Source organism: Podarcis cretensis, assembly GCF_951804945.1.
Source record: "Podarcis cretensis genome assembly, chromosome: 8".
Lineage (NCBI taxonomy): Eukaryota > Metazoa > Chordata > Lepidosauria > Squamata > Lacertidae > Podarcis > Podarcis cretensis.
In genome coordinates, this window is record NC_137177.1 from 87,618,131 (window position 1) to 87,633,024 (window position 14,894).

Here is a 14,894-nt window from a genome sequence, read left to right on the forward strand (position 1 = left end):
ATGCAGATGTGTAACATGATAGTCCAGACCAAAATTAGAGGGGGGTGGCCTCTGACACTTATTTTACACTGGGACAAATTTCTGAAATTGTGTGTGGCATGGAGAAAGTGATAGAGAAAAGTTCCCACCCCCACCCCCCTCTCTCACAGCAATAGAACTTGTGCTCATCGCAAAGTATTGGAAGACACAAGATCTACCCACCCAGGAAGAATGGCAGATGAATGTGATGGAGTACATGGAACTGGCGGAAATGACTGGCAGAATCCGAGACCTGGGAGAAGAGTCGGTAGAAGAAGATTGGAAGAAATTTAAAGACTATCTACAGAAACACTGTAAAATTAAGGAATGTTAGAAGGATGTTGGAATGAAGTTATGTGGTTTTAGCAGTAATGTTACAAAGGAGTATGTAAAAATGGATTGTTAATAGGTGAGAATGCAAAGTTATAATATATTAAGATAAATTATTAAGATAAAAGCAAAAATGGAAAGGATTTGCTGAAATCGCTAATTGAACTAGAATACAAAAAAGGGAGGTGTGAGGAGGTCAGGGAAACAAGCAAATGAAAGACAAGACATGGAAAGGTTGATTTGTTCTTAATTGTTTTTACTTTTCTGTATTTTGTATTTTTTGCTTCTTTTTATTTTTTTATTTTTTTATTCTTATTTTTGTAACTTTTTTAAACTTTAATAAATATTATTTTTTTAAAAAAAGAACTTGTGTTTAATGAAGCTGGAGGATTCAAGACAGATAAAATTAAGTTCAAGAGTAAAATCTTCCTGTCTGGGCAGCCCAAGACCTTCATAGACGCTGCCCAGGCTTGCGCCCCAGGGAGGTCACTTTGATGCTGCTAATGCAGCAGTTGCATTTCACTTCTGGAGGCGCACTCCATTATCTTTTGAGACAGACAGACGGATGTCAGCCAGCACATAGTGAAACTTAACTTGCTCTGCAGGAGGCAGTGATGGGCACCAACCTAGATAGCTTTAAAAGGGGATTAGACAAATTCCTGGGACGCAGGTGGCGCTGTGGGTTAAAGCCTCAGCGCCTAGGGCTTGCCGATCGAAAGGTCGGCGGTTCGAATCCCTGCGGCAGGGTGCGCTCCCGCTGCTCGGTCCCAGCGCCTGCCAACCTAGCAGTTCGAAAGCACCTCCGGGTGCAAGTAGATAAATAGGGACCGCTTACCAGCTGGAAGGTAAAGGGCGTTTCCGTGTGCAGCTCTGGCTCTGGCCAGAGCAGCGATGTCACGCTGGCCACGTGACCCGGAAGTGTCTCCGGACAGCGCTGGCCCCTGGCCTCTTAAGTGAGATGGGCGCACAACCCCAGAGTCTGTCAAGACTGGCCCGTACGGGCAGGGGTACCTTTACCTTTACCTTAGACAAATTCCTAGGGAGGGCTCTCAATGGCTACTCAGCATGGTGGCAATGTTCTGCCTCCACAGTTGAAGCCAGCAAAGCTTCCAAATACCAGTTGCTGGAAACAACTAGAGGGGAGAGTGTTTTCATGCTTGAATACTGCTTGCAGGTTTCCCATTGGGGCAGCTGGTTAGCTACTATGAGAAGAAGGTAAAGGTAAAGGTACATCGCTGCTCTGGCCAGAGCCAGAGCCAGAGCCAGAGCCGCACACGGAAACGCCGTTTACCTTCCCGCTGGTAAGCGGTCCCTATTTATCTACTTGCACCCAGGGGTGCTTTCAAACTGCTAGGTTGGCAGGCGCTGGGACCGAACGACGGGAGCGCACCCCGCCGCAGGGATTCGAACCGCCGACCTTTCGATCGGCAAGCCCTAGGCGCTGAGGCTTTTACCCACAGCGCCACCTGCGTCCTTAAAATACCTTTAAAGGTAAAGGTAAAGGGACCCCTGACCATTAGGTCCAGTCGTGGCGGACTCTGGGGTTGCGGCGCTCATCTTGCTTTATTAGCCGAGGGAGCCGGCGTACAGCTTCCAGGTCATGTGGCCAGCATGACTAAGCCGCTTCTGGCAAACCAGAGCAGCGCACAGAAACGCCATTTACCTTCCCACCAGAGCGGTACCTATTTATCTACTTGCACTTTGACGTGTTTTCGAACTGCTAGGTTGGTAGCAAATGGGACCAAGCAACGGGAGCTCACCCCGTCGCGGGATTTCAAACCGCCGACCTTCTGATCGGCAAGTCCTAGGCTCTGTGGTTTAACCCACAGCGCCACCAGCATCCCTATGAGAACAAGATGCTGGAATAAATGGGCTGTTGACCCGATCCCGCAGGCTCTTCTCATGTTCTTATACACAAGGTGATCCTGTTGTCAGTTTATAACTACAGATGGAGAAAGGATTGCTCCTAAAACTTTTTACTGCACTTGGCAGGAAAGAAAATACATGCTAGGGTAGCAATGCCATTATGTTTGTAGGATCCCTGTTGGTGCAAGCGGGAGAGGAAGGGAGGGGTTGTGAGGTGGTGAGCTGACCCTGCTTGACCCCTTAGGGTTGCTCAACTGCCTCCTGTTCAATCTCCTCCACCCCACAGCCAGTCAAGGCCCACCACCATGTAGGACCTAGCCAGGAAGCTTTGATCCTATATACAGTGGTACCTCGAGTTACAAACGCCTCAGGTTACAAATGCTTCAGGTTACCAACTCCGCTAACCTGGAGGAGGTAGGTAGCCATGTTGGTCTGCCGTAGTCAAAACAAAATTAAAAAATTCCTTCCAGCAGCTCCTTAGAGACCAACTAAGTTTGTTATTGGTATGAGCTTTTGTGTGCATCCACACTTCTTCAGATACTTCTGTTTCAGTGTATCTCAAGAAGTGTGCATGCACATGAAAGCTCATACCAATAACAAACTTAGTTGGTCTCTAAGGTGCTACTGGAAGGAATTTTTTTATTTTGTTTTAACCTGGAAGAGTTACCTCGAGTTGAGAACTTTGTCCCAGGATGAGAACGGATATTGTGTGCCGGCGGCACATCGGCAGCAAGAGGCCCCATTAGCAAAAGCTTGCCTCTAGTGAAGAACAGTTTCAGGTTAAGAACAGACCTCCGAAACAAATTAAGTTCGTAACTAGAGGTACCACTGTACTGTACATCTCTCCTGTCCCCGTGGACTTACCCACACTTAGCTTTTGCCCTGCCTGTTTCCAGGCAAGCTTTTTTGTCTTGTTCCAGAGCTTTCCCCACAAGAACCCATTCTTTAAAGCCAAAGCAAACGTCAATTTGGCTTTTCCACACATTGGCATTTGCTCTTATTGAGCTTTAAAGAGTGGGGTTCTGCAGGAAAAGCTCCAGAGAAGGGGGAAAAGGGTGCATGGACACAGAGGTTTTAAATTGCAGATTGTGCCTGAGAAGAGTGGAGAAAAGGTAAGTGTGGATAAGCCCCATGTCTACAGAGTTTTAGCAAGAAGGAGCAAGAGCCAGTGGGGTGTAGTGGTTAAAGTGTCAGACTAGGATCTGGGAGAGATCCCGCTTCAAATCCCCATTCAGCCATGAAGCTCACTGTGTGAACTTGGAAGATCACTACCTCTCAGCCTCAACTACCTCACAAGGGGAACCATGTGTGCAGGGGCAGACTTTTGTAATATGGCCCCCCAAAATGGATCTTCTCAATTATGGATCTTCTCAATTTTGTACCCCCTCAGTTCAGTGCACCCTGCGCACAGGAACCACCCACACCGCCCTAAATCTGGCGCTGACTGACTCCCCTTTGAACTCCTTAGGGTGTAGTATAAATGCAATAAATAAATAATAAATAAATAAATACGACTTGGGGTAACTGTGGGAAATGCCCTTGGCACAAACAAGAACAAGCCAAGGGTAAGGGGTAAATTGGGAAGTGGTGCTTCTCAATGCCGGTTGCTGGCAAACACAAAAGGGGAGAGTTCTCTTGGGATCAGATCCTGCTTATGGGTTTCCAACAAGAGGTATCTATCTGAATTGGCCCCTTGTGAAAAGAGGAGGCTGGGCTCTTTTTATGTTCGTATTTCGAATCTGGTCGGCCCCTGTCAAAAGAGGCTGCCTTGTCTGACCCCTTATGGACTACAACTCCCATCAGCCCCCGCCAGCGCGGCCGTACGACGCTGAGGCTGATGGGAGATGTAGTCCAAAAACACCTGAAGGGCGCCCGCTTGGAGAAGGCTCCCTCAGACGCCTCCTCCCTGTCCCCACACCGCCTGCCCCTCTTAGGCTGGCTGCTTCAGACTAGCTCCCTACCCGCCGCCCTCCATGGAGGAGCCCTGCCCCGCGCCACGACGCGCGGCCCCTTTAAGAAGCCATGTAAACAAAGTCCGATTCCACCCCGCGCATTCCCCTGCCCCGTCCCGGGCCGCGCGCGCGCGCGCGCAACAGTCTCTCTCTCTCTCTCTCCCCCCCCCCCGCGCGTCCTGCGCGGTGACGTCACTGCGGCGCGACCGGCGGCTCCCTCCTTCTACGCCGCCGCAGAGCAGCCGAGCCCATTCCGAAAGCCCGCGCGGCGGCCGCAGCAGCGGCGGCGGCGTCCCTGGTTCGTTCGCAGAACCTCGAGGCCCCCCCCCCCCGCTTGACGCCGAGTGCGTGAGGAGGGCCGGCGCCAGTGCGCAGGCGCGGCAGCCCTGGCTGGGTCGCCTGCGGTGGGAGGGGGCGAGAAGCGGCGGCAGCGGCGGCGGCGGCGGCGGGAGCGGAACATGAATGGAGCAAAATGGCGGATCCTGTGCAGGTGAGGGGATGCGCGAGGGAGAACGGGGCTCGGCGGACAGGCCGCGCCGCCGGGCCAGAGAGCTGAGGGGGCTCTCGGGGCCTAGCCTGGCGGGGGCCACCCGGCGGGGGCCGGGCCTAGCCTGCCGGGGGCCGTGAGGGAAAGAGCGCGCGCGGGCCGAGCTCGGCGGGCGCCTCCTGGGCCTGCGCCGGAATGGAGGAGGAGGAGGACGGGCTCCCGGGAGAAGTTCGCGGCCACCGGGCCGGCTGCGCTTCGAGGCGTGTGGCTCCCCGGTCACGGCCGTAGCCCTGGGCCCGTGTAGCTCAGGACCGCCTGCACTGGCTGGCAGGCAGCGGCTCTCCAGGGTTTCCAGTAGGGCTCCCCACCTGGAGATGCCGGCGAGGCTGAGCTTCCCTCATGCAAGGCAGGTGCCCCGCCGAGGAGCGCTGTGGCCAGGCGGAGGGAGAAGCCGGGTCGGATCCGGCCCGGGGGTACTTCACTGGGGTTTGATGCTGAGGAGTCGGAAAGGGCTCCGGCTCCCTCTGATCCAGCTTTCTGGGTTTGGGAAGGGGCCCAAAGGATAGAGCACAGCAGAGCTAGGAAGCCCAAACCCAATAACCAGCCTCAGCCCACTTCTTAGGCACTTGCTTCCACGGAAGGGATAGCAAAAACAACCTTCTGCCCTCTCTCTCCTCCCAAGTAGCGCAGCGTTATGCCGGGATTTTTATTCCCCTTTTGCAAACTCTGCATTGGTCAGTCCAGCCTCCTTGGTGGCCTTTTTGGCAGGACTGCGCTGTGGTTTAGGAAGAATGGAGAACTTGCAGGAGTTGCGCGGAGGGGGGTGTGGACCTTGGGCTCCTCCAGGGCAGTGGCTCTGGGACTAACATCCTCTAGCCTGCTCCTTCTGGATTTGGTACCTCCAAGTGCCACAAGGGTGAGCTGTTCATTTGCTCGTAACTTGGCTGTGCAAGTTCTTGGAGATGAAATGCTTTGGAGTCACTTAGCACGTTGCAGAGAAAAATGGCTCCCCATCATAGGTTGACATGTCTTTTCTGAAAGGCATTTGTGTAACTCCTTATAATTATACCCCCAGGAACAGCAGCAGACTGAGAGGAGGTATGTGTGTACCATCTCTCCTCATATTTACAAGTGGCTATGGTTGACACCAAGTGGGAATGCGAGGGCCTGTCTGTTGGAATGCATGAAGTGCCCCAAGTGTTTCCCAGATAGCTTTCTTTTCTTTTTTCCATTTTCCTTAGTTTTGCCATTAATAATAATTAGTAATGGTCTGATTAAATGTGAACTTCGGCTGTATGTAGATCATTCTTTCTAGCAGAATAGTTAAGCTATAGCACTCACTCTCACAGGAGGCGATGATGGCCACCAAACTGGATGGCTTTAAAAGAAGATAAGACAAAACAGCTATTGATGGCCACTGGCTATGAGGTCTATACTGTGCCTTCACAGTTGGCGCAGCAATGCTTCAGAATACACTACAGGAGGCAAGCATCTGATTGTCCACTGTGAGAAGAAGACACAATGGACAATTGGCCTGATCCAGCAGGCTCTTTATATGTTCTTACGTTAATCTTTGGATATATTCACTAGTCATTTGTTTTAATACACCATATGTGCAAATGTAAAATAAGTTTCTCAAGTTTCATAATGGCAAAACATCTGGTTTTCTGTTAGGTTTGTTCAGGCTGCCTTTATACCAGGTGAGCTTTCTTGTCCATTGAGCCCAGGATTGTCTACTCTAGCTTGCTGCAGCTCTCCAATCTTCAGTTCCACCACCTGATTCCCTAACTAGAGATTGAACTTCGCTCTACTATCAAAAGTTTCAAGTTACTATCAACTGGGATGCTAATTTAAATTCATTCCAATGAATGTATTTATTTATTGCATATATATCTCACCTTTTCTCAAAGGAGCTCAAGGTGACGTACATGTTTCTCCCCTTCCTCATTTAATCCCCACAACAACCCTGTGAGGTAGGTTAGGCTGAGTGGCAGCGACTGATTCAAGGTCACCTACTGAGCTTTGTGTCCGAGTGGAGATTTGAATCCTGGTCTTCTAGATTCTAGTTCAGCCCTCTAACCACTACACCACACTGGCATGAGTAGAATCATAGAATTTCAGAGTGGGAAGGGACCACAAGAGTAATCTAGTCCAACCCTCTGCAATGCAGCGTTCATTTGCCTAATGTGGGGCTTGAACCCACAACCCTAAAATTAAGGAGTATCTTGAATGTCCTTCTCTAGTGAAGTCTGGTGTATACCAAATGTGAAAAAGCCCACTGCTTCACTGATAAACTGCAGGTTCTGGTTGGCTTCCAAGCAGCTTGGATTTAACACATCTTGATCAATTCAGAACTTTATTGCTTGGATCATATTGACTATATGTGGTGATCTTGTGAATAAATGCACATGAGTTATCAGCTTTTAAAAGAAAATATACTAGCCCTCCTTGCATAAAGATATTAACCTGGCAAGCAGTTATTTACAGGTCTAGTGTATGGTCCCCACACCAATGCTTGGGTGGATATATTTCATTGCAGGATGTATGGTGGTCCAAATGCAGAGAGGCAATCTGGATTTGCTGATAGATCTCTGGATTGTTTGCAGCAAACTGGCAAGGAGTTCTGTCTCCTAGTTTAAGAATAGCAGCAACAAAATTACCCTCCTCCCAACACACATAAACACACACACACACAACTAACCTAATTTGTGCTTCTAAAAGGGCGAAAGCTTGGGGTAACTAGGAGTCCCTTTTGTGGAAAAACTGTGAGCTCTGGAATGCAAAGCACATTCCTGGGTTCAAGAGTTCTTCAGTTTTAAGTGTATGTTTTTTTGCACCAGCTCTGATTTTGGGGTTCTAGTAAAAATTGTAAGAAAATCCAGCAAGCAACAAGCCTGTCCACACCTCTCCTCAGGTCAACCTTCGGTCAGATAATAAGAAGTTCCAGTTCAATAAAGAGAGATCTGTGTTTGCCAGGGGTTACCTGTCAGTTTAATATTGAAAAAGGAGTGATGAACAAATAATGTATGTGTACGTGAGAATGGAATTACTCCAATTGCACATCCAGTCCGGCATCCTGTTCTCACAGTGGCCAACCAGATGCCTTTGGGAAACCAGCAAGCATGACCTGAACACGACCATTTTTCACTCCTGCAGTTTCCAGCAACTGGTATTCGGAAGCATTTCTGCCCTCCTGGCTAATAGCCATTGATAGCCCTCTCCCCCACGAATGTGTAACCTTTCATCACATTCTAAAACCCAAGAAGGTATCTGTAAATCGAAAAAATAAATAAAATCCCCTCCCTCTTTTTGTTTTGTTTGGGCAACCCTTCAAAATACTGCCACAGGTGCAGAGAGTTGCAGTTTTCTTCCTGAAGATAGGTTAGCCATTTTCTCTTGTTTTTTTAGTCTACAGGCCCTTGTGGCTTTCAGTCCAGTTGCCAGTCTGAATGTAGCACATGGTAGATGCCTCTGAACTCACCTGCATGTCAAAAGCAGTAGCTGCTTGAACCACCTTCTCCCTGACTGTTTCAGCTGTCCTGCTGTTTGTCCTCCTTTCTGGGCTTTAATGGTGAAACCTGTTGGGTAGTTTTAGAAATTGTTCTAAGAGAGAGTTCTTTACTGTCACAGCAGGATGTTGTTGGCTGGTGTGGATTGCATTTGAATAGAACTTTTCTGGAAGCAGGCCTTGTTGGGTATCACATTTGGGCTTTTGAAATAATCCTTCCTAGGTAAGATTGGATAGTTACCTTGGAGGGTTTTTGCCTCACTCTCTAGCACATGACATGTTGTCTAGAGCTGTTCTTCTGCACTTGTCTGACAGCCCTGTACTTGCTCTCAGTTTGTGGTGCACTTCTGTCATCTGCATTCAGTAGATAGCCAGATCAGAGTAGAGGTGGTGAATGGCATGAGATTGGACAAGATAGCATGGCTCTTTTAGTTCTGATCTTATGTAAATGTTCTCTCCCCACCCATATGCACTCCTGGGCAACTTGTAAGTAAGTCATCGAGGCAAGCACAGTCCAATACAGATTATCGCCTGCCGGGGTCTTGATCAGTCCTGGGAATTGGCAAAAGTTAGTCTGTTTAGGCCACGGAGGTCCACAAGTTAGAATCATGGACTTGTAGGTTGGAAGGGACCCTGAGGGTGATCTATTCCAACCCCCTGCAGTGCATGAATAATTTGTGTAGTTTTATGCAAGCCTTCCCCAGCCTAGTTTCATCTCTCCATATGTTTCAGACGACAACTCCTTTCAGCCCCAACCAGCTTGGCCATATGAGGCTGAGGGAAGTTGACTCTAAAACATCTGGAGGACACTAGGTTGGGGGTGGCTGGTTTGGATACAGTAGCAGATCAGTGCTTATTTCCTAACCCTGTAACGGCTTGAGAAACAAGGCTGCCACTGTTAACTGAGGGAGAAAGTTGGTGTGTTTTTGCTCGGTGCTCATGACTTTTGCTTTGGACTTGAAGGGCTATTATTGTGCGTATCCATTGCAGAAGATGCTCAGAGTGGCTTGATGCTGCCATTCTTGGAAAGTATGTTGAAGCCATCATCTGCTCCAGTCCCATTTGAAAGTTTCTCCAAACAGCATGTTCTGCGATAGTCAAAGACATGGGTAGGCAAACAAAGGCCCGGGGACTGGATCCGGCTCATCGCCTTCTAAATTTGGCCCGTGGACGGTTGAGGAATCAGCATGTTTTTACATGAGTAGAATGTGTCCTTTTATTTAAAATGCATCTCTGGGTTATTTGTGGGGCATAGGAGTTTGTTCATTCCCCCCCCCTCCAAAATATAGTCTGCCGCCCCCCACAAGGTCTGAGGGACAGTGGACTGGCCCCCTGCTGAAAAAGTTTGCTGACCCCTGGTCAAAAAAGTACCACAATGGTGGGCTTTCCTTTACCCTACTCATGCCCCACTTGTACTACTTTTGAGTTTTCTTCTCTTCAGTATTGCTGCCTGTTGAAAGTGTATCTGTCTGTGTTGCTGTTCTGGGACTGCTTGTAATGTCAGCCCCAACACCACACATCAAGATGGTTAACATTGGCTACCATAAAACAACTGACTTAGTGTATATTTCTTTCATTCAGTCATTTGAGCTTTGGGAAGAGAATCTACATAACATAAAGTAGCATTTTTTCAGTCCTTTCTGTAGCATTCCCCCACCCCTACTCCCAGAGTATAAAGTGGCTTGAATAATAATAAAAATAAACTCTATTAAAACAAAAGGTGCCTAGATAATCAGTTGTGGCAACCGTAACCGAGGTTTAAGGTGCCATTCGGTGATTAGGTTAGACACCTGAAGTTTCTAACACTGCTTGTTGATAACTGCTTGTACTATAGCAGTACTGACATCTGTTATACTCTTCACTACACTGCCTGACATTTTATCAGTACCAATGCCCACTTAACTGTTCAGCATGCTACCAGTACCTGCCATCTTTTTAAATCAGTCACCTGACCAATATAGTGTTTCCCATTTGGTTCTGACTTCAACTTCTGGAATGGCTTTAGACTCCACCCTGGCCTCAGTTAAAGTTACTAAGGGACTTTTGGGAACCCTTTGGTCCTCGGGAATTGGCCATCGAAAGTTTTGCTGTCAGCACTCCCATCACTAGCAGATGGGCTTTTCCTGATGTTTCACATCTCCCAATAAGTGCAGTTCTCTCTCCAGTCCACTTCCTGACATCCAGTTGCTGCAAGACACCTGAGGCATTTAAGCATCAGCTTTGACTTCACATATGCCCCTGTTCCAAGGGACGCAGATGGTGCTGTGAGTAAAACCTCAGTGCCTAGGGCTTGCCGATCGTATGGTCGGCGGTTCGAATCCCCGCGGCGGGGTGAGCTCCCGTCTTTCGGTCCCAGCTCCTGCCCACCTAGCAGTTCGAAAGCACCCCTAAGTGCAAGTAGATAAATAGGTACCGCTTTATAGGGGGAAGGTAAACGGTGTTTCCATGTGCTGCGCTGGTGCAGGCTCGCCAGAGCAGCTTCGTCACGCTGGCCACGTGACCCGGAAGTGTCTCCGGACAGCGCTGGCCCCCGGCCTCTTAAGTGAGATGGGCGCACAACCCTAGAGTCGGACACGACTGGCCCGTACGGGCAGGGGTACCTTTACCTTTACCTATGCCCCTGTTCCACCAGCATTTTACATTTGGGTGCCAAACTCCACCGTTCCATTCACGCTCGGTGCATGAGCCCAGTGGGTTGTTGGTTGCCACCAGGCTTCAAAATTAAGCCTGGCGCCGGGCGCATTTCAGACTTAAAGATTCTGCATTTGTGACCACCTCAAAAAGTCAGCATGCCATTTTCTGTGTCTGGCTGATACTCGAGGATTGCCTAAACGTATATATTTTGAAGCCTCGAAATATGGTATGTGTTAAGGATAGACAATATGCTGAGGAGTTTAACAATAAAGAGTAGAGTATTTTGAAAATTGAAGTATGGTGCCAATATTTTTATTGTAAACACCAAATTAAACATGTATTAACAATTTCTGTTAAAAATGTGATATTAACAGTGTTTCACTTAAGTTAATTGTGTATTAGTTCATGCTTATCAAAATAATAAACCAAAAGTGTTGCCGACCCGTTCCCCCAAATGGCGACTAGACATTCTGTTTTGGCGCCCACAACCCAGGTTCCAGGGGCCATTTGGCTCCTAGCTTTTCTATCCCAGTTTCTAACACTGGTTGCTGTACTGGGTAGGCAGTAGAGTTTGTCTCACTTCCCATGGCACCATCAGTTAAACCCTCCGTCTCCTCCTTTTAAAAGAGGCGATCAAAGCCCTGCTTTGAAAGGGTGCAGTGGGATCTACTGGCTTAATGGGTTCCGTTCAAAGTATTTCACCGTTGCCAGAAAGATGGAGACTTCTTGTCCATACTGTTGGTTTCTGCTCTCTTCACTGTGCAGCGAAGTGCTTGTCACGAGACAGGTGTTTACATTCCACAGTCAGTTGCTGTTGGGTTTTCTCACGGGAAAGGAGACTGGATGTGACGTACACTGGTTTCCTGTTTTTCACTGTTCACACTGTGTTCTCTCCGTGCTTCAGAGGAGAGAGGATGCTTTCTCTGCTCCGGCAGAGGCAAGATGTTTTTCTGTAATCTACCAGCTTTGAAGTGTAAATAAAGTAATATAGAGTATGTGGCACGTACTCCTCATCATTCCGCTGTGCTCGGGACTCTGCAATTTCAACACATACTAGACAATAAGGATAGGGTTTTTTTTAAAAAAAAAAAATTAACTTTATGAAGTAATCAAAATACTCTACAACAAAGCAAAGAGTTAGGTGGTGAGTTGCTGTTATAAATCTATAGTACATGGTTGGATATTACATTGGGACATGAAGAGCTTCAATCCAAAGTCAGACTAGAAAATAAGATCATTGTTTTCACAGGAACAGAGAGAGCCAGTAATAGTGGATATCAGTTATGCTGTCAGTACCAAATAAAAAATTGATGGGAACCTACCAGACATGAGATTGTTTCTTAATAAACATCAAAAACATGCACCATGGGGTGGTTTAGTCCATTGGCTTGGTGCCTTGAGAAGCATGCATCAAATGGGTCAACTTTTCTGAAATTACAATATGTATAGGGCCTTCTGAAACCAAAGGCGAATAAGAGGTGACATGATAGAAGTTCATAAAATGGCTTGGTTCTGCCTCCACAGTTGGAGAAAGCAATGCTCCTGAATACCAGTTGCTAGAAACCATAGGATTGGAGATTGCTCTGGTGCTTGCAGGTTTCCCACAGGCATCTAGTTATCCACTGTGTGAATAGGTCAAGATGCTGGACTAGATGGGCCCCCATTAGCCTGATCCAGCAGACTCTTGTAGTGTTATTATGAAAGAGGAGGTGGAGTGCTTGCTACATCTTGTTTTGAGATTTACCTTGGAAAAAACTCCAGCTAGTGCTTCTTCAGTGCTCTCCTGCTCGCTGTCTCATGCTTCCATCCTTATCTAGTGTGCACAGGGCTCCTTCACTGCATCGCTGCTGTGCTCAATACTACTTTATCTAGGTTCAAAGGCTTGATATTGTCCAGCCATAGTAAGGAATAATCCCCACCCTTGGGTTGGCCAAACACATGCCTTCATTGGCTGGCAGCTGGGAAATGAGCACTTGGCAAGTCTGAACGGGATGGTGTACAGTCTTCTGTAGCTGGAGGGGCAGACACAGAATGGGGCACCAAGGGGGTTGAAATGTTCCGCACTCTTTGTCATTTGAAAAGGAAAACAGCCATCCCTAAGAATCTCCAAAAGCCATCTTAGAGTGTGTTTGAATGAATCAGTCTTTTTAAGTGGCCACAAACTGAGTTTTTCTGTGGCTCTCAACATTGCAGTTTGTTCTGTATGGTTTCATTGGGGTTTTTAATAGTGTGATCTGGCCATCTAGCGTTAAGTAGTTTATTTTAGAACTTTTTGTGTAGATGTACATAAGCCACGGGACGCGGGGGGCACTGTGGGTTAAACCACAGAGCCTAGGAGTTGCCGATCAGAAGTTCGGCGGTCCGAATCCCTGCGATGGGGTGAGCTCCCGTTGCTCGGTCCCTGCTCCTGCCTATCTAGCAGTTTGAAAGCACGTCAAGTGCAAGTAGATAAATAGGTACCGCTCCGGCGGGAAGGTAAACGGCGTTTCCGTGCGCTGCTCTGGTTCGCCAGAAGCGGCTTAGTCATGCTGGCCACATGACCCAGAAGCTGGACGCCGGCTCCCTTGGCCAATAAAGCGAGATGAGCGCTGCAACCACAGAGTCGGCCAGGACTGGACCTAATGGTCAGGGGTCCCTCTACCTTTACATAAGCCACATTGTGATGGTTATACCTAAAAGGCAGTCTAATAATTCCTCAATAATAATAATAATAAATAGTTTCATATCCACTGCCCTCATTCTTCAAATAATGAATGCAGAAAGATGGAGGTGGTTTTTGCAACCGAGAGATTTATTCAACTTGGGAAATACAGGAAGACTCCAAGAAGCTGGGCTGTGTTAGCACAACCTGCACTTTACCTACACGGCTGTCTAGCCTTCCAAGCTTGAGGTTGCACCTTCCAAAGAGGAAGGTGAAATAGCAAAGCTGTTATTTGTTTCTACTCACTCTATTGTCCTAGACCAGGAGGAGGTTTCATCACTCTGTCCTTTTTGCCTCCAGCTCAGTCCACGCTGGCTGTGGCCACCAAACTCAGACACCAGTTATTCCATCCCCTTATAAGAGCATACAAAGAGCTCAACCAAATAAGGCCCATCTAGTCCAGTGTCCTGTTCTCACAGTGGCCAACCAGATGCCCCAATGGGAAATTTGTAAGCAGGACCAGACCACAAGAGCACCTTCTTGCTTTTGTGGTTTTCAGCAGCTGGAGTGCAGATGTATTGTTGCCTCCAACTGTTGTTCTGGATCACAGGCCCCAAGGAGTGGTTTGATGCAGGGACATGAAAGAAGGATGTCAAAAACACCAGGTTGGCTAGTTATAGTTCTTTATTAAAGAAATTAGTCAACTTACAACACAGTGTTCAGAGCCTCACAGTGAAAGTTTGTCATGACTTCTTTGCACCCAAGCAAACATGTATACATCTTTTATTCACAAAGCAGCTTACATCAGTTTACCCAGAACCTCCCATCACACCTGGTCCATGAGGCCATAGGTGGCAACTATCCAAAGCTTCTCCCCTGTCTGGTCCTAGTGCCCAGCATCCCAAGTCCTATAGATAAGTACAGCATCAAAGTAAGCCAATTACAATATATCAAAGCAAGCGAATATATGAGCTCATTCTTGCAACAACTACCAATTATTTTGGGGTCATCTTGACTACCAAGATGGCACTTGCAGGCCTTCTGGAACATTTCACCTTTGGTTCAACACATCTGTGAAGGCAAAACATAGCCATTATAGACCAGTAGCTATGGATAGCTCTCTTCTCCAGTATGAGTCTCTGCCCATTCCTTGTTCCTACACCCCAGTTTGATCCTTCTCTTGCACTCCATTCTCTTCTTCTGACCTTTAGACAAGGGGAGAGCCTGCTAGCTCAGCCCAATGGCTCATCCTGTCCAGGATCCTGTTCTCACAGTGGCTGGCCAGATGCCCGTGGGAAGCCAGAAGTAGGATTCTCCCACAAGAGCACTCTCCTTTCCTGTGGTTGCCGGCAACTGGTATTTGGAAGCATTGCTGCCTCCAGCTGTTGAACATCTAGAGGCTGCAGTGCTTCTGAATACCAGTGGCATGCCATCTGAAGCCTAAGTTATTAATTGGTT

At 47.9% G+C, this 14,894-nt stretch overlaps 1 protein-coding gene across 1 annotated transcript in view; it reads left to right on the forward strand.

Annotated features, from left to right (window-relative positions):
- The first annotated feature begins 4,504 nt into the window (after window positions 1-4,504).
- Window positions 4,505-14,894, forward strand: part of XPO7 (exportin 7) — a 50,741-nt gene continuing 40,351 nt past the window's right edge. Inside the window, exon 1 of the mRNA XM_079987446.1 lies at window positions 4,505-4,656. Coding sequence (XP_079843572.1) covers window positions 4,639-4,656 — 18 coding nt within the window. The 5' untranslated portion in view covers window positions 4,505-4,638. The remainder of the gene's footprint in view (window positions 4,657-14,894) is intronic.